Source organism: Sardina pilchardus, chromosome 22, assembly GCF_963854185.1.
Source record: "Sardina pilchardus chromosome 22, fSarPil1.1, whole genome shotgun sequence".
NCBI lineage: Eukaryota > Metazoa > Chordata > Actinopteri > Clupeiformes > Clupeidae > Sardina > Sardina pilchardus.
This window is the reverse complement of record NC_085015.1, coordinates 4155271-4176597: the sequence shown is the minus strand read 5'-3', so window position 1 is coordinate 4176597 and position 21327 is coordinate 4155271. Positions and strand designations below refer to the sequence as shown.

The 21327-nt window shown below is 40.7% G+C and overlaps 1 protein-coding gene across 4 annotated transcripts in view; it reads right to left on the bottom strand.

Moving 5' to 3' along the window:
* Nucleotides 1-21327, bottom strand: part of LOC134070012 (uncharacterized) — a 274775-nt gene that overhangs the window by 117756 nt on the left and 135692 nt on the right. For all 4 annotated transcript variants that reach the window (XM_062526196.1, XM_062526198.1, XM_062526197.1 and 1 more), the window contains 3 exons: nucleotides 15217-15390; nucleotides 14608-14781; nucleotides 5646-5819 (listed from right to left, as the gene is read on the bottom strand). In XM_062526196.1, the coding sequence (XP_062382180.1) occupies nucleotides 5646-5819; nucleotides 14608-14781; nucleotides 15217-15390 (522 nt within the window). The remainder of the gene's footprint in view (nucleotides 1-5645; nucleotides 5820-14607; nucleotides 14782-15216; nucleotides 15391-21327) is intronic.

The following is a 21327-nucleotide window of genomic DNA, read 5'->3' as shown; positions in this document are numbered from 1 at the left end:
ACCCGGGTCTCCTTTATATTAGTCGAGGGAGTTAACATTGCGCCACTTAACGTTTTGTACTCTATTGAACTGAAAATAGGTCTTTGATGCAACGTAACTCAGTCAGTCCAGCAAATATGTAAGAAAATGCTTATACACTAGTCTGAGCTTTAAAAGATAGCCTACAAATAGAAGATAAGATATACAACTATGAATGTACGTAGGCATACGCACCCTACATACATAAATAGGCTACGACGAATTTCAGCTGAAAATATTTTTTACACACGTAGGCTGTTTTCAAAACAAACTTGCATTTTACCACTGTAAATCGCCTCCATAGACTATGCCATGTAAATGAAAAATAGTTATCAAAATAAATCACATATATAATACATATTGCACATAGCCTATATAAACTATATGTTTTATGGTAAAATATTATCATCATGCCCGACAGGAAACCCTTGTGACATCTGCTGTGAGAAAAGAGAATAGCAGCCTGGACAAACATGGCCGAGCGTGAGACAACATAGTGTTGTCACATAAGTGAGTGCAAAATAGCTCTAAACTAGCTTGTACCGGTGTGCTTTTGATCATGTAAAAATTCTGGGTGATAAAACACGCGTATTTAGGAAAAGTCGTGAACGTAGGGTCCTGGAATTTAATCAAGTGAAAAGATTTATTTTTTTTGTAATCACAGTTCTAGGTATATGTAGGTCAAACCTACATGACGCTTCTAGTAATACGCGTCAGCGGTCAAATGACCGGCGCTTGGCGCTTCTAGTGTTAAAACTATGTGATGTAGCTGTAGCTCTTGGGAAATAGTGTCTGTCTGAATTACCTTTCATAAATAAGGAGGCTACTAACACATGATGTGAGAAGTGCGTTCAACACATCAACAATGACAGGTAGCCTACGCAATACTAGGGATGGGCGATATATATCGTTTGCGATATTATCGTGATTGTTGTTTTAACGAAGTGGAAATTTACATTATCGAGTACTTAAATTACTTGGGGGGAGGAGGGGCACACTAGAAATCACGCATTGAAACCCCACGCAGTCACTAAATCAGGAGGTGTGCAACAGAAGTGAGAGAAGCCACTGGCTGCAGCAGAGCAAGTCACATGATCACAGTGCACGTTGTCACATGCACGCCTAATGTTTATGTTGTGTGCAGCTACTTTGTTCAAGTGGCATTGATGAGTTAAACAGGCATTTTTTCCCTACACAGTAACGTTGTATGGAGATAAAACATTAGCCTTTGAGTATTTTAATAGTCAGTTCTAAACAAATACCTCCTCCTATGTAATCCAAGTAGTGTAATTGGACTGAAGTTCGCTTTAAATACTTTTATCGATTAAGCTAACCGTTAGCATCTCTATGGGATTTCTCATAGACATTAGCCATAAGCTAACGCATTAGTTTCTATTCTGTAACTTGGAATGCTAGCCTACGTGATTGCTCTTTAATAAAACATTGAAGGAAAGAACTGAAATGTACTCTGTTGTTCTGCTTAGTTTTACAGTGAATCCTAAGTGAAAGTTTGAAAAGAACTTCAGCTTCAGAGTTTCCCTTGGGAAACTGTTAGCCCTATCCAATTCTAACCAAATCTAATTCTGATAGACTTCATTATTACCACACACACAAGTGGGGGCAGAATTAATGTAGAGTGACAATATTGATTTGGTTAAAAAAGTCACAGGTTAGGTTATTGATTGTTATTGTAATGTTGCTATTCAGCGCGTTCTCGGTTCTACTCCAACATAATCAACAATAGCCCCGGAAACTCCAAGCAACTTTTCTCAACCATAAAATCACCTCCTCAATCCCCAGACTCCCCTACACTCAGCTAACACGCAGGAGCGGTGTAACAGCTTCATCTCCTTTTTCAAAACTAAGGTAGACAACATCCGCTCCACTCTCTCCGGCCCCCCACCCCCATGCCCCCCACCCCCCCCATGTCCACCCCCCTGCATCTCCAGTCGGTTCGGCAGGCCTTCAGTCCTCTCAGCTCCTCTGCTGTTTCTCCAACATCACACAGCATGACACTGAAGACATCTTGAGACGGATGAAGCCCTCCACCTGTGCCCTGGACCTATTTCCCTCTGCCCTCATAAAAAGTCACTCTTCTGCAATAAGTCCCTTGATCACCAAAATCATCAATCAGTCCCTGCAGTCCGGCCATGTCCCCACATCCCTGAAAACTGCTGTCATCAAGCCACTACTCAAAAAGCCTACTCTTGACCCAGAACCACCTGCCAACTACCGCCCCATCTCCAATCTCCCTTTCCTTTCGAAAGTGTTGGAAAAGGTGGTCTCTGCTCAACTTCACAACCACCTCACTACAAAAAGTTTTTATGAGAAGTTTCAGTCTGGGTTCCGCTCTGGCCACAGTACGGAAACTGCTCTGGTCAGGGTCACCAATGACCTGCTGCTGGCAGCTGATACTGGCTCTCCATCTCTTCTCATCCTCCTTGACCTCACCGCAGCATTCGACACCATTGACCACCACATCCTTCTACGCCGCCTCCACTCTTCCATCGGACTTTATGGCTCCACCCTGGCTTGGTTCACATCATATCTCACTGACAGAACTGAATATGTATCCCTGGCAGGTGCAAATTCAGTTACTCACACCGTCACCTGTGGGGTCCCTCAAGGTTCAGTCCTAGGCCCCACCCTCTTCACTCTGTACATGCTCCCCCTTGGTAGTGTCATCAGCCGGCATGGAATGTCTTTCCATTGCTATGCTGATGACACCCAACTCTACATAAAAACAAACCCAACACCCTCTGCAGCTTTAACCACAGTTTCCACCTGCCTGGAGGAGATAAAGGCGTGGATGAACTTCCTGCAACTCAACAGCTCAAAAACGGAAGCCATTCTTGTTGGCACTCCACACTAGATCCGGTCATCCACTATCACCAGCATCACCCTCCCCGGTCACAACATCCACCTCTCACCCTCAGTCACAAATCTGGGTGTCAAAATGGACCCTCACCTGACTTTTGAGGCCCATATCAAACATCTGTGCAAAACCTCCTTCTTTCACCTCAAAAACATTGCGAAACTCCGCCCTTCACTCACTCTCCCCGATGCTGAGAAACTTGTCCACGCCTTTATCTCCTCCAGGCTGGACTACTGCAACACACTCCTCATCGGGATCCCCAGCAAGAACATCCAGCAGCAGCAGTACATCCAAAACTGCGCTGCCAGGATCCTGATGAGGGTGCGGAAATTCCAGCATATCACACCCATCCTCAAATCCCTTCATTGGCTTCCAGTTCAGTTCAGGATCGAATACAAGGTTTCCCTTCTGTCCCATCAGTGTCTCCATGGCTCTGCCCCCCCTTACCTCAAAGAACTCATCCCCCCCCACTCCTCCTCACGTCATCTCCGGTCCGGACAATCACATCTCCTCCAGCATAAAATAACCAAACTAAGGACTATGGGCGACCGTGCTTTCAGCTCTGCTGCTCCCAGCCTGTGGAATGCTCTCCCTGACCAACTAAGGGCACCACAGACTGTGGATTCTTTTAAGAAAGGCCTAAAAACACATCTTTTTAGAAAAGCTTTTAACTAAATATTTTTATCTGTTTTATGCTGGTTTTAGCCTAATTTTATGCTACTTTTAACTTCCTCTATGGTGTTACTTTTATCCTGTTGTGTGTGTGTGTGTATGCATTGCAGCACTTTGAGATCATTTATTTGATGTAAAGCGCAATATAAATAAAATGTATTATTATTATTATTAAAAAAAAATTAGCTGTAAAGTAACTCAGACTTTAAACATTTTTTTTAAAGGACATTGACTAACTATCGTTATCGTCAAAATCACAAAAAATATCGAGATATTATTTTTTGTCCATATCGCCCACCCCTACGCAATACCCTCCCTCCTCAGTTAACTTTCAGACGTGCACCAAACATATAGTACAGTAAGGCACCGAAAGCATTGGGGAGACATCCACGGAGAGGGGAATGTAGGAGGCTGACAAGAGGTGTTTGTTGTAGCCTATGAAGCTAGGTTTGAGGCTTGTGCTTACGAATGAATATATGACTTCTTTCAGGATACTGCAACACACGTTAATGTCAGCGTTATCTGCGTTTCACTAAACTCGACAACTAGTTTGTTGCCTGTTGCAGTGACGCTATTCACCCTCGTTGGAGAAGGCTAGACACTCTGGTGTGTTAGCAAATCAGGGTCGGTCTTATGATTTTAAAAGTAACATAATTTGTAACGTTAGTTTCCCGATTTGCCATTTTAAAATTGATTTATCAATCAATTCATAGTTCATTTAAACCGATCCAGGCCTTCCGATGCACTCGCATTGTTAACGTTCAGAATGATTTCCGATATGTATCGGTTAATCTTTACACGCCTAGTCGGTGGCTCTTCCTAACAGAAAGTCTCCAGCCTCGACATCATGCTCATGAAAAGGCAGACTGACCGATTGAGGAGTTTTGTAAAATATACACGCTAAAGCTGTAGGTGAAGCTCTGCAGAGAAATCTGCAAGCATAAAACGAGCGGAAAACAAAAGTGAAAGCGAAACCGGCGATGAAATCGCCAATCCTGCATACTTTCCCTTTAACTCATTGGCTGCCAGCGATTTTCAGTGCAGAGCGCTCCATACTGCCAGACGTTTTACAGCATTTTGACTGTTTTTCCAAGATCCACCGAACGGTGAGCTCTATGACTATGTAAATACCAAAGGTACCAAATGAAAGAGTAGACTCTCTTCTTTCGCCGGTTTGTTTCTATCGTTTTCCGTTCTTTAGTAATCGCCAGTAGAACATGGGTTAGTTTTGCTAAAAACACCTGTTTTTGACCAAAACATGGAGAAAACAATCTTTTTGTGAAAATCAACTTTTTAACGTTAGCGTTTCAGTAGTATGTCAACCACAATTGCACTGTTATCTCGTCAGTCTCATCAAGGTTGCTAGGGACTCTGATGGTCGCTATAGACTCTGAACAGGACGGTAGACTTAGCAAGCTAGCACTAGCAAAGTTGTTGTTAGTCTATATAGCAATATCCAATGTAAATGGATCATACCGTTCACGTGTTTTCCATCATTGATGTAGGAAGTAAGCATATTTATTCCCTGCATCGCGTGCAAACTAGATCCACTGTGGTCGATCTTCAGTGTCTTTGCTTGTTGTATATGTCTCTGCATGTGCACTCTAGGCCGATACTAATCATCCAAATGGCACTGCTGCCATCAAGCGGTTCAGATCGCTAGTACAGTCTGTTTATAAGCCTGAAACTCTGCCAGATCGTTCCCAAGCCCACCCAGGAGCCCTCCCCATTGAAAAAGGCAATTCACTTCTATAGTCATGGCAGTTACACTCAATATGGCAGTCAACGTATGTGTCTAAATTGACGTTTAAAGACGTCAATGGCAGTGAATGAGTTAATCATCACAATGTATCACAGAAATATAGTGCATACCTCTAGATGTCAAACACACACACAGTTTCATCCATAATGCTTTCCATCATCATTCACTCATGACAGGGAGCCACTGACATTAACACACCATATCATTAAAGTGACACACACACACACACACACACACACACACACACACACACACACACACACACACACACACCCACCCACCCACCCACACGCAGACCTGTTGTTGTTGTAAACTCACTCTAGCGTCTCCAGTTTGCAGTGGGGATTCTTGAGGAACTCTGAGAGATGCTGAACTCCTGCATCATAAAGCTCATTGTCACTCAGGTTCAGCTCCTTCAAATTGCAGGACTTTGATCTGGCAGCTGATGCTATCGCAACACAGCTCTTCTCTGTGAGGGAACAACTATTCAGCCTGGAGAAACATAACATATGACAACACATCTGATTATTACACTCACATACTGTACCTCTAACTAAACAACACACACACACACACACACACACACACACTGACACACATGCACACAAGTTCATCAATCAGAGGACTACAAAGATACACTTCATTCATCACAGGTTGACACACACAAACAAATATCTAAACACACACACAACTGTGACTTAATCATCATAATGTATCACAGAAATATAGTGCATACCTCTATTGATGTCACACACACAAACACACACACACACACAAGTAATGGTAAACGATATGTGATCAACAATATAAAATTGGCCTGCGACAGTTTTCAGTTATATTGCTCTATTGTGGTATGCATGTTGATGACGAAATTCAGGGCATGCGGCACTTTTGCACCTGATGCTGCTCGGGTGAATGCATAAATTTGTTTTGCAAGTTTTCATAGTAAACTATGTGTGCAATTTTACAAAACAATAGAAATAAACCCCCTCTCCTTGGCCCGCTTTCTCTCCCTCTCCCTCCCCCTCTGTCTTGTGCGCTCTCAATGGACACCCGCCCCCCCAAAATGCACATTTTAATCCAAATAAAACCTTCACAATCGTGAAAGCAAAGACACATAGAAAACAACTAGCTAAATTATTGTTAAATCCGGTTAAAATAGCATGCTGCACATATTTGATTAAAACCATTGCGGTAACACTTTACATTACAGATCGCTAATAAGGTAGTAATTGTATGGTCATTTCTATGTAATTTCATGGTAACAATCCCTTGTTACCACTTATTACAAGTAATTTCCATGCAGTTTCTAGTGCAATTACTCTGCAGTTTAGGGGTAATAGTGATGCAAACAGTATTAATTAAGGTGGTAATTTCTATGGTATTTTTTATGTAATTGCATGGTAATAATCTTTTGAGCTCCTTATTACAAGTCATTTCCATGCAGTTTCCAATGCAATAACTCTGCAGTTTTTAGGTAATAGTGATGCAAACAGCTTTCATTTTAAGTATAATAAAATGGTAATATGGTCATTTATATTATACTTAAAATGAAAGCTAGCCGTCTTTCCCATTGATGTCCATACCCACGTGGACATTTTTGTGTTTATCCGATTGAAATGAATCCGATGGAAGATTTCAATCACATGTTTCCATGAACGCTAAATAATTCAATTGCCGTGGAAACTCATTTGCTTTAACCAAGCTATGTGATTCCTCTGAGAAAATGTAGTTCTACGTAAATAGTGATGAGAAACGATGTTGTTGTAGTAGATGTGACGGGGATTTAGAATTGGCATATATCACGTATTTTGGAAAATCAAGACCTTCAGCATCAAACACCATTTATGTGGTACAAGCCAAGAGCGGCAAATAGAGGACCAGTAGGCGAGGCTACAAGCTTGAATGTTTCCAGACGTCGTAAGATACAGTAGTGTGGAGCTCATTTGTCATTCAGAGAGATTGACTTTGTATGCTACATAAGGGTGATGAGCGTGTGTGCCAACATAAACAAGCCACTGTACACAAGCTCTTTGCATCTTATTATATAATTTAGATGAAAAAATATCTAAATGATCAGTATAACAACAATTTGAATCTTAAAATGTCACTTCACTGGTTCTGTTGGTTATGGGTGATGATTGTTTGGTTGGGGCAATAGACCTCTGAAGTTCGCCTACAAAAAGGATCCAACGCTGCCATCTTTGCCCATATAAGGAGATCCGGGAGTTAATTGAAGCTAACTGCCTATGGCAAGTTGCATTGTAAATTAGCTCTGAGGTAGCAAGATCAAAGTGTGCCGTCTTCACCTACCGAAGATCACAATATCCACTCGAAGGCAGTGGACAAAACTGTGTAGCGAAAAATGTCTGCATTTCCAATGTCATCATCTCCGCGAAGAGTTTAACAGGTGCGATAATTGAAAATCCCCATGTTATTTTCCCATAGAAAAAATCTCAAGATACCGGATCTCCTTAAATTGTGCAAAGATGGTAGCTTTTTTGTAGGCGAACTTCAGAGGTCTATGAGAACTGTTAGTGTGGGTGTGGCTATGAGATGGGTCACCATGATGGAGAAGTCTAGCATGTAAAGCTACCCTTACGACAACATCTGCGTACATAATATAGCTGTGATGTTCTGTAACATCTCTATAATATCCTTAGTCTCTATAATAGTCTTAGAGTATGTCCCAAAATGCTATAAGATTATTATAATATTTTGTCCAAAAATTCTACAAGATTCCTTAGTTCATATGAGTTATTTCAAAGCATTTTGTATTAGAGTGGCTTGCACATGGCTGTGTATATTCACAACAAATCGATATTTGTAAAGCAATTTCAAAATGACAAGCCTCTCATCATGGGAATATGAAAGTAGTCTAACTTCAAACACACTTGGATGTTGAAAAGAAAATTTACTTGATGTCTTAACTTTTATACTCCCCAATGACGATAAAGTTTAATTTAATTCAGTATAATAAAGAAAACTAGAAATTGTAATTCCATGGAAGGAATTACCATTGCATGTAAATGCAAAAAGGTTGCTGACTGTGTAAAACAGGGCTCTTCAATTAGCGGCCCGCGGGCCGGATCCGGCCCCCGAGATACTTTGTACTGGCCCTTGAAGTGTTGGCTGATGATGTTATATGAGCAAATCCATTATATTCGGTAGAGGCGTAAATAACTGGTGGAAAACACGATAATGGAGGTACAGCGATAGGCTACACTGCGAGTAGCGCCTAAAAATAATGTTCGGTGCGTTGCCGTTGTAGGCTACTGTGTTACTGTGTATCATGCAAAGACGTTACTAACTTGTGTCTTGCTTCTCTTTTACGCAGCGTCACCAACATGTTGACGTGCGCCAAATCCAAGTTGTTTCCCTCAAAGCATGAAGCATTTTTAGTGCATGAAATTTCACCGGTAGTGCTCTCCAAGTCCTCTCCAAGCAGATCCTTGCGAAAACATTCGCCACTCGTAATGTAGCTATTGGAGCAAATAGGAGTAACTTTGGTGGCATCATTTCTGTTGCATGCTCTCACTCGCTCTGAAGTCTTGCAGTCATTGCACCTCAGCCAATTGCACGTAACGTTTAGAACGAGTGAAACATATTAGCTTAATTTCAACGTAAATTGCCACTATGTTAGAGTATATGAGCTAGTAACATTTTAACGGGTTGCACCACGCAAATAGTTTCAGTGTGAAACTAATAGGCCTACACATCCATCGCCTTGATGTCAAGTCTACTGTAAGTACTGTAACATTGATTTGTGAACACGTTCGTCCAATTTAAATGTGGGGACGTTAAATGTACAAGTATGTTGATTAGAGTTAAATATGCGACCGATAACGCACATTAAATTCATTTGAACACTGTTTTGGAACCTGTTTGTACCCATTGGAAATTGTATGGACCTATCATACTTCGCAAAGCTCTGCTTCCATTGCTGTTAATGTTATCACAGATTTCATATTAGCCATATTAGCAATGTAGACTCAGTGTCACCTTCCCAATGCCTACCACTGTGGTAGTCTGGGTCTGTGGTAGAAATATTCCCAAAACACAAATACAGCAAAATAACCACCAAAAAACGATGTTATGTTTTTACAAAATGCAACATATTAGCAATATAGATCCAGTGTCACCTTCCCAATGTTGGTCTACTACTGTGGTAGTCTGGGCCTGTGGCAGAAATATTCCCAAAACACAAATACAACAAAATAACCACCAAAAAACAATACTATGCTTTTACAAAATGCAACATATTAGCAATATTATAGATCCAGTGTCACCTTCCCAATGCTGGCCTACCACTGTGGTAGTCTGGGCCCGTGGCAGAAATATTCCCAAAACACAAATACAACAAAATAACCACAAAAAAGAAGATATTATGCATTTACAAAATGCAACATTTGAACACACATATTGGTGCTGTTGTAGTTTATTATCTACATTTGTACGTGATTACTCATATTTCAAGCGATATTTCTCTGGCCCCTCAGTTGTGATACCTGTCATGAACTGGCCCCTATTACAAACTAATTGAATAGCCCTGGTGTAAAACATTGTATTAGGCCTACAGTATAGTTAAAAAGACAACTAGGCTACACAGAAGAATAGATAAATAACAATAGCCTAACCCAATTACAATTCCACTGAAATTACTTGGAAAGTCACATTTAAGAAGTGATTTATGAAAATACATCAAAATTGTGGATATGGGCTATTTTGGAAAATAACTCTTCATTTAGGCCTATTAGAATTTAAAAGACTGAAATGAAGTTGCCTACTTCAAACGAGTTGCAAGAGCTGACACTTTAGTAGCCTACAGTGAAACGACTGGTAGGATAGCTTACATAGCCTTCATATCTACACTAATGCAGGTTAAAAGTAGGCCATAGGCTATAGATTTAGACACCATTGGAATACGGAATACAATCTCAAACAACGCCAATCAATCAACGATGATGCAGCAACAGGTAGGATCTAGCAAATGTACGTTTACAGTAGGATATTTTATGTAGGCTACACATATTACAGGATGAGCTACAGTATTACAGTATGTTCTTCGAAGTGTTTCCAGGTGTGTGATTGTCCTAATAGGAATGTACCATAAGCTGTTAACAAAGGTTTTAATTTGTGAATGATGCCGAAAGCTTTAAATGATTGCCTGCCTGGCAAGTCCCTATAGCTGAAACGACTAGCTTGCTAACAAACAAACGTGAAAATGATAGCAATGTAGTTCGTACTAACCTAAATGGTGCAACTAGTTGCTTGTAACTTGCTAGTATATTGCTTGTCCTTAGCTAAATACAGTGTTTACGTTGACATTAGCTTAGATTGTCATTAGCTGTTGATAACGTTACCGAGAGCAAACCGGTTAGGCAACTCATCACTCAGATTACCAAGAGGCAACGTTACCAAATTACTAAACAGCAACGTTGTGGCAACGTAATTTGTTTACTTTATGGCAACCTCCTGTAGGCAACGTTGTGGCATTGTCGCGTCTTCAGTTTGTTAGTAAAGGAGTGAATGCCGTGTCTTGTCTGGTTAAAAACATCCTGGCACTTCCTGGGTCACCCGGAAGTCCAATACAATGTAATTAAATTGTAATTATGTGTGATTTTGCTGTTGTGTCTTGTTTGGTTAGGCCAAACTGTAGCAAGTGACTGTTTGTGTATTTTGTTTATTTTCTAGTTTGTTAGAATGTTATTTTGAGCTGTTTTAAGCGTATTTATATTTTGTTGCCTGTAAACACCCCTGTTGAAGTTTAGTGTATTGGTTTCGTCCAATTCCAAGGGGTGCGTTCAGGCTTACTTAAACTGATGGTTTCAGTCTGAAGGGGAGTTCATAGAGCTGAGACGTAAGTCTTGTAATATTCTGTTCAAGGTTTACCATTGACTAGTGTTATTAGTCTATACAGTTGACTGTTTCGTTGCCTTTATTGAATTATTGTTTTTGACTACCAAGTCTATTTATTTTCTTTATCAAAAGTATTTTTTTTTTTTTTTTTGCTAAAATTACTCTATTATTGCCCATTGGGCCTTATTTGGGCAAATAAATTCCCATTTTATTTCATCCCATTTTTCTGAGTGCTATTCCATCCACCTCACACCGCGCCGACCACATCTACCCTTAACAGACAGTTACAAAAACGTGAGATATTTCACAGAGAAGAATGGGTGTGACGCAAAACTGAATGTGACATTATTTTCAACGCTAATTATCCGTTCCGCGATATTCATCCCATTCATCATAAAAACTAGCGGCTAGCGCCATTGGAAGGGTCAGGTTCTGCATGATATGCCTGTTATTTCTGTGCGACAAAATCTTGCGCAGCAATATGACAGAGAAGAATGGGTGTGGCCGCAGCCGCATGATCCGTCTCTCGAAGAAGACAGAGAGGGTTGGCCGGTCGCCCGTTGGTAATCTTCTCGCGGCCCGGTACCGATCCGCGACCCATAGATTGAGAAACACTGTGATATGATAGGGCACTGTCGTGGCTCGTGGGTAATGTAGACTGTCATCGGTCTTGTGATATTGTCTATTCCCGGGCGACTGTCGCTGCGTCGGATCAGTTTCAGCAAGTACCGGAGCGCAGAAAAAAGTGGCGGAACCCAAAAGACGAAAATACAAAAAATTTAGGGTTAGATATAACCCAACCTTAACCCAGCTGCTGGTTAACTATTGGACCAACACCGCATTGAGTTATACTAACCCAACACACTGGGTACAAGATTAAACCCAGCAGGTTGGGTATGATTCTAACCCAAAACGCTGGGTTATATCAACACAACATTAGTCAGATTGCCACAATAGATTGGGTAAAAAAAACAAATTGCTGGGTTATAACTATATAATTGCTGGGTATTATTCACACAGTATATTGGGTATAGATTCAACCCAAACCACTGGGTTACATCAAGTTCTTGATCTGCATTCCGCTGCGTTCCGGCCCACTTCAAGCACTGCAAATATCATAAGCACCCAATCAATCAATCAATCAATCAATCAATCAATCAATCAAGTTGTTGTTTTTCTCAGGACTCACTGATTGTGCCATGCTGTTGGCTACATATTAACTAAAACACCATCCCTGTTGTGATCATTCTTGCTACTTAATTTGCGTGTTGGTAGGCTTCTATTATGGTATTCGCAAACCCTACAATGAGACACCGATCATTGGTAGGCCCTACTGTGGTTAATGTAATAGTTAGGTATTTTACACTTTAAGCCCATTTTCTGTATGGCCTAGGATGCAAACGAGTGTGTGACACCGAAATCTCAACGATTGATGCCGTTTCTGCAATTTGGCTGCTTTAGAATGTTTTCTGTATTGCTTCAGCATTGGTTGCTACGGGCCAGGACTATCCTGTCCTTAAAACACCCCTAAACGTTCGTTTTTAAAAATGTGCAACTCACCGAGTGGTTACTGGTATTACGATCTTCTATAGCAAGTTTCGCGGCGACATTCAACTTCTGTTGTGTTATATAAGGCACACACGGTTGTGAGGCATCTGAAAAAGTACTTCCGGGATTTCGAAAATCTCTGATAAAAGATGACAGAAGCCATACAGAGAACATTCTAATGCAGCCAAATTGCAGAAACAGGATCAATCGCTGAGATTTCGGTGTCAAACACTCGTTTGCATCCTAGGCAATACAGAAAACGGGTTTAAAGTGTAAACTATTCCTTTATGGCAGGTGGCTTGTCAATTAAACGTTGTAGGTTCCCGTATGCAGTAAACATACTTTTGTTTCTGATTACGTGGAAATAACCCTATAGTGCCGTGGAACTACACTGCTCAAAAACATAAAGGGATCACTGTTTCATAGGAGTATAGCATGAACTCTGTCACACTTGTGGGATATTGATCTGGCCAGTTATGTAACAGAGGTGGTTGAACCTCTGTAGGCTCCAGATACTGGATTATGCTGCCAGTAGTAACACTGACTCTATCCAAATGCAAAACTAGTGAAAAATCAGTCAAGAAGGATGAAGATGGAAAAACTACCAGTTGCCACCACCTGTAAAGCCATTCCTGGGGGTCGTCTCACAGTTGGCCCTCTAGTACATCTGTAGTAAATTCCGTTGACTTCAAAGCAGGTCAACCTGATTCACAACCACCTCTGTTACAAAACTGATCAATATCCCACAAGTGTGACTGACTTGATGCTATACTCCAATGAACCAGTGTTCCCTTTATTTTTTTGAGCAGTGTATTATTAAAACTGATGTCGTGTTCCTAATGGTCTCTCGATGTAAAGTAACTATAAACCTTGTTGTGTGTCGTAGGTCTATTCTTACTTAGAAGTGACACGGAGAGATAGGACGTGAACCCTGGTCGCGTGTGTACTGTACAGATGAGCTACAGTTGAGCCATGAGATATGTAATAGAGTTTCATTATTTTATTTCACAAGTTTGACAACAAATCATAGCCTACTTTCTCTTTATTGCCATATAGGTACCCATTTAGAATAAAGAATAACGTTTGCAAACCCTTTTTGTTTGTTGGATGAATTGACCCATAAACAACCACACGGACAAGTGGTGCTTCGGACGTAGGTCTAATTATGTTTTTAAATTAAAGTTGGACTCGGGTACATTCATAAATACGTTTCATTCGCAAAATAAGGTTGAAAAGTAGCATAATTAACCTCAAGCTACAGTCAAGTTAGCAATCGCTCAGTTACTTTTTGTCTCTGCATTTTCGATTTCGATCTTGTTGCCGGACTGCCCCCTCATTTAGACATTAGACATTTCATTTTTCATTTCTTCCCGAAAAGTGGGGTAGCCACTGGCCTCGTGACCTCATGAGCTAAACCATTAATGAAAGCAAAGGAAATCTAAACAAAACAGCCAGATGCTGTTTTAGGCAATAACAAAGACACCTTCATAAAAAAATATGCAATATATCGGATAGCTATATTAAAAGCAGAAAAGATTTTAAGCTTGCTTCGGGATTTAATTCACTTTTGGATTGTTTGATTACAGTTCTAAATGCCGACGTTCCTAACCCTGCTCACAAGTGCCACGTGGAGGTTGTTTGGGTCACTGCAGCTTCACGGGGGGAAAAATAAATAAAAAACGTGTGAATCACACGTGAAACCGGCCAACTGAAAGTGGTACCCACTGTATATTGCAATATGGATTTTAGGCCATATCGCCCATGCCTAACACACACACACACACAGCAGTGAACTTCTCCCAATGAAGCCTCTCACATTCATCAGGCTTTCCCCCCCCAACAAACAGATCTGTTGTTGTGTGTTCAGACTCACGCCAGTTTCTTCAGTTTGCAGTGGGGATTCTTGAGGAGCTCTGAGAGATGCTGAACTCCTGCATCATGAAGCTCATTGTCACTCAGGTGCAGCTCCTTCAAACTGCAGGAGTTTGATCTGGCAGCTGACGCTATAACAGCACAGCTCTTCTCTGTGAGGGAACAACCATCCAGCCTGGAGAAACATAACACATGATGACATATCTGATTATTACACTCACATACTGTACCTCCAACTATACAGCACACACACATACACACACACACACACACACACACACACACACACACACACACACACACACACACACACACACACACACACTCACACACTCACACACTACTTCATACGGTGTCTCAATGACCACAGGGTATCACTAATGACTGATGTACAGTTATGAACGCAGGGTGCCTAAAAAACAAACCCCTCCTTCGCACACACACACACACACACACACACACACACACACACACACACACACATACACACACACACACACACACACACACACACACACACACAGTAGTGAACTACTCCCTATGAACGCCCTTCATACACACTCATCAGTGGGTTCTTTTCGACAATCTATTGTTGTGTGTTCAGACTCACTCTAGTTTCTCCAGTTTGCATTGGGGATTCTTGAGGAGCTCTGAGAGATGCTGAACTCCTGCATCATGAAGATCATTGGTACTCAGGTTCAGCTCCTTCAAACAGCAGGAGTTTGATCTGGCAGCTGACACTATCACAGCACAGCTCTTCTCTGTGAGGGAACAATACTGCAGCCTGGAGAAACATAACGCAAGATGACATATCTGATTATGACACTCATTTACTGTATATCTAACCATACTACCAGTAGCGTAAGGTAATGGCGGGCCCCGGTGCAAGAATACCAATCGGGCCTCTTCCTAATCTCTTCGGCCCAAGATGTATTAGTTCTGATACATGCAATACACATTAAGGGTGACTTTAACTCTCTATGTAAAGGACCTGAGTCACCGAAGTAGTTTAGTAGTTACAGATTACAATTTCAAACTAGAAATGCAATTCCAAGGAATTAACAGTGCATGAAAATGCTAAAAATGAAATATAATATAGATTATAATATTATATAAAATATAATTTGTAGTTAACACAAATAATACAAAAAGAGAGAGAGAGAGAGATGGGGTAAAACAGAGCGAATGAGGATTTACATGTAGCGTAATTTACAGTATGTTGTTATAAGTTATGTAGTTTTAGAGTTGCTTGCTATGGAGGTTACTAAGTAGCAATTGAATTAGACACAGATATCAATGGATGTTGATAGCTAGTTTAATGGACGTTGATAGACAAACATTTTAATGTATGTTGATAGACAGATAGACAGTTTAATAAATGGTTTGAAGTAAATGGATGAAGAGAAAGTTGAATGGAAGGTTAGACAGATGGAAAAAGGTAATAAAGGCTGGTTACTATGGTGGTTCCTAGGTTGACATAGTGGTTGTTGCTAGGTTGTTGCTAGGGTAATTGAGATGGTGGTTGCTAGGCTGACATGGTTTAATAAATGTTGATAGGCAGATAGTTTAATAGACATAGTTTAAGGGATATGTAGCGGTAGACAGTTTGATGGATGTTGATAAGACAGATACAGCGCCCTCCAAAAGTATTGGAACACATGATTAACGTTAAATATAAAATCATCTTTTGGAAATTGATCTTAATGCCTTAAATGAAACAATGAGGAAATGTTCAACCTTTAAGGAAATCAATTTTCTTTGTGAATGAATAATGTATTGTAAATAAATAAATGTTTTCCTTAAAGGTATACTATGCAGGATTGGCGATTTCATCGCCGGTTTCGCTTTCACTTTTCATTTTCGCTCGTTTTATGCTTGCATATTTCTCTTCCGAGCTTCCCCTACAGCTTTAGCGTGTATATTTGACAAAACTCCTCAATCGGTCAGTCTGCCGTGCCTTTTTATGAGACTTTACATGACACTTCCTGGAGTAGAGCATGGGTGCGTGCCCGGTGTCTCCTGAAGTTGCAAGTGTGGTTTTACCGCTACAGACCACTAGAGCGGCCAAAAAAACCACCGTTCGACCGGTAATGACTCATTTAATCATATATAACAGTATGGAACGAATTGATTAACTGAAAAACGTTGCATAGTATACCTTTAAAATACAGGTAAAAGGTGAATTTTATGCATCATATGTAACAGGGGTGTCCAAACGTTTTGCCCCGAGGGCCACATTGGGTCTTGAAAATTAATAATTATTATTAATTATTATTATATATATATATAGGCTATATGAATATATTATTCAAATGATAATAATGACAAAGTCATTTTGTTCAATACGGTTATTATGATGCTGTTTAATTCATTTATAAATGGAGTCACTTTAAGACTCTTGCCGGCTACACTCAGTAGCTCTCACAGTTTATAAATGCTCACAGTGCAACTACTCTTCACGTTCTTCTTATAAAAAAATTAGATATCAGTTATCAACAATGACAAGCCACCTGGCGCTCTCTCTCTCTCTCGCTCACGCATTCCCAATTAATAACGTTATGGGTCTATATTTCTAGGCTAGAAACGGGCCCCATGTTTCTCAGAACTCGAACTCCAGGCTCTAATCAATTAGAAAAAGGTTTTAAAAGTAACACCAAAGCCTCTGCCATCCAGAGAAACCCTGGCAGTGGATGGCTGACTGCGTGAATGCATAACATAATGCAAAAGATTTGCTGCAATAGAGATTTCAAAGAGTATCATCTCTGGAACATGCTGTTTTGATATTGACATTGTAAACGTTCTCTAAGAAGAGTATGCAGTTTGCAGTAGCCTAATGTTAACCACAACTTCGTTGCTGGAAAGAAATAGCAAACAGCCCATGATAACCTAATGATAAGTGTGGCGGGCCATATCTATGATTTAAACGCATGCTCGGCGTTGCAACACGGTCTCACACCCAACTCGTCGAACGAGGACGCATGGTCAAGCCCCCTGGCGTCAATATCGGAAGCCGAAGGTGCCCCTGCGCGTAGGCTACATATCATATGTGACCATTCACAGCGAAATCAGTCGCTTTGCGCACATCGTTATTTTGAGAAAATCAACAATAACAAACTTCCGGGTTAAAATGTTGAATTTCACGTTTTCGCATAATTCGGCTGTATACAGTCTACAGTTTCATATCGTGAACGCATTTCACTGAAAAACCTACGTTTTGACTGTTAAACCCGGCGAAGATTCAACACATTTGCTGTCATTCCCGTTGTGCACGCGCCGCTTAAACAGGTGATTTCTCCTCTTCTGGCATATCGTGACAGGAGAACCATGTCAACTTTGGATGCGGTTATCTTAGCGATAGTTTGTGTAATACCCTCGATATACATATCGTTGGAAAGCTTAGTTTATGGCCGTTCACGTGAGCACAATAACTTAATTTACTAAATTTTACCGAAACGACTGGTTCCGCTTTACAGGGTCACATATATGCAACGGGCTGCCATAGACATCGGCGGCCACATTAAAATGTGTGGCGGGCAGCAGTTGGCCGTATTTGGACAACCTAGAAAAACCGGGACATTCAGTGTCCTGGAAGAATATTTTTCAGGTGAAACCGGGACAGGTGGCAACACTACTTCTATTCATTTAAGTGAATTTGGGGAGACATGTTGGACATTTTTTTGGACATTTTTTTGGCGCGCAGCCGAATATGATCACGGACCTGGAACAAAGATGAAGCCTAACCTAATCTGGTTTCATTAACATTGTAGCCAGGATTTTATGCCGCATTTTATAAGCTACTGCGGCTACTTTCTAAAACAATTTTCATTTCAATTAAAAATCATATGAAAGATGTTCTCAGTTTTGCAAATTTTGTATGTTTGCGATGTCTGCTGAAAAGAGCTATATTTTTTCAATATTTTAAGCTAACTTCTGTGAATTTGTGGTTCAACATTCACACACACATTTTCTCACACAACTACACGCACGCAGGCAAATTCGAACATTCTAAAACGTGCATATGCGATCAAACATGATTGCGCATTCTTCCGCAAGTTGCCTAAACAGCCAGCCTACTGCCCTGCCTCACAAATCAAACAACTAATACAGTAGGCCTAGCCTACTAAAAGATACGGGGGGAAGAGAGAGGGGGGGAAGGAAGTTGCCTCATAGGTGATGTGTGTAAGTGAACTGGTTAGACGAGTGTATGGGGGAGGGGGAATGATCGCACAAGACAACTATGCTAATTGCTTTTCATGAAGCTGTTAAAACGGGCGATTTTTTGCATTTGCTGCTACAGCTGGACTCTCCAAACTACCGCGTTCTCCACAAGTGAAACACGTGACTAAACGGCGCTCTGTCATTGGCTGAGGGTGAAGCCCTGAGCTTTGTGAGAAGAGAACTGGGAAGGAAGAGCAGCGCTTGGGAGAGTTTTAAAAGTTTAAAACTCACAGAAGAAATTAACGTTTGTGATGCATGAATTAAATGACTCATTAAATTAAATGTGAATCGGAATCAATGAAAAATTAAATCGCACACAGGGGTGAATCGAGATCGCGATTTTATAACGATTTATCGTGCAGGCCTACACTGAAGGTACCAAATGAAAGGGTAGACTCTCTTCTTTCACCAGGAAAAAACGGTTTGTTTCTATCGTTTCCCGTTCTTTAGTAATCGTCAGTAGAACATGGGTTAGTTTTGCTAAAAACACCTGTTTTTGACCAAAAAATGGAGAAAACAATCTTTTTGTGAAAATCAACTTTTTAACGTTAGCGTTTCAGTAGTATGTCAACCACGATTGCACTGTTATCTCGTCAGTCTCGTTAAGGTTGCTAGGGACTCTGATGGTTGCTTTAGACTCTGAACAGGACTTCGCAAGCTAGCACTAGCAAAGTTGTTGTTAGTCTATATCAGGGGTGTCAAACTCATTTTCACCGAGGGCCACATCAGCCCAATGGTTGCCCTCAAAGGGCCAGATGTAACTTCTAAGATTTGTAGCACCAGCCACAAAATCTTTAGCATCGGTAAAACTTCTAAAATTGAGAAAAGCAAAAGGTATCAGCATGACATGTTCTTTTTTATTATTGTTATGTTTTGTAAAAACAAAACACCACTGTCAGTTCCATACAGTTTGACTTTTCAATGAGGGTCACTGGTCAGTCAGGAAGAGATCATGCCATGGATTCTTTTTTTTCCCTTCATATTTCTGAGTTTTTAGATTCGAGTATACAACTTTACTGTCATTGCACGAGTGAAATACCAGTAACGAAATGCAGTTTTAGATCTAGCAAGTGATGCAAACGAGTAGGCTAACTGTCATGTCAAAAAGTGCATCCATATGAAATGCGTCACTAGCCTACACCGTTCTATACACATACAGTAGAAGCGAACGGTCCCCGTGGACTTTTTCTTTGAAGTTTTAAAGTTGAAAGGTGCTGTGTGGATTCTATGTTGTTCGTTTTAAACTGAAATGAAAATGCAAAGCAACAGGGCGATTACTACAAACTTCTAGCATACCTCTGCTTGCCTGATATGAATGCACCTCCTCTCGGTCAGAATAGGCTTATTTTCGCTTTTGGCCAAACAATCACTTGCTCGATTAGCAAGGATTTGGAGCTGGATTTTTTGGATAATAGGACTACATACGATTATACATGCCTTTTAAATGTAGACGTAAACGTATCACGTAGTTTACAACTTACATCGATTCCCCTCTCAAAGAAGCACACGCACTTCAAACAATTCGCAGGCAGGCTAAACCGAGCGCGTAATTTAGGCGCTCCATTCGCTAAAGTAGTTTAGAATACTGGTCTATTTTGTTTTCACACACGTTGCTATCACATCTGATGTAGCCAGTTGCACTGATCATAGAGGAAGGTGGTTGATGTTGCCTCCCTGTCAGTCTCACATGCGTGCATTGTATTGCAGTGTATTGCCTATACGCAAAAACTGTATCGGACCTTTTAAGCTCTCGCGGGCCACATACTGTATCAGACCCTTAAAGCTCTCGCGGGCCATATGAAATGACGTGGCGGGCCGCATCTGGCCCGCGGGCCTTGAGTTTGACACCTGTGGTCTATATACAGGGACTAAAGCAAAAAAAAATCCTGAGCCTGAATTTTTTTAGACTCTTGCATGCGACTCTATACGACAATATGTTGGTCGATCGATTGGAAACCGGTTTACTTTTTGGAGTGTTTGCACACGACACAGGCCTTGTTTGTGATGTTGGACCCCAAGAAAGGCCAATAGGGGGCAATAGTAGTTCAACACACTACAATATGCTACATGTAGCATTTAGGATTTCTTTTAATATCAAGTTTTGCTGCTAATCTTTGTCTTTGACAGGTTACAAATTGACCTACAATCATAAGGTGTCATGTTGTCAGTATGCGAAATTGGAAGGCAGGCATTTGAAGAATAAGATTTAGTTGCAACCATTTAAGTTAAGGTATTCAAAAAAAGACAATGATTCTCTTTCTAATGAGTAATAACAGTTTCCACAGATTAGAAGGCAATGTGTGGTGGTCGCCTCATGTCTGACTTTTTATCACTTTACTTTCATATACCGTAATGTGAATTTATTTATTTAATGTTTTTTTAACAAGATGTAAAGCGCACACACACGCACGCACGCACGCACGCACGCACGCACGCACACACACACACACACACACGTAATTATTTACATTCTAGGCCTACTGACATTTCTGATATTCATAAC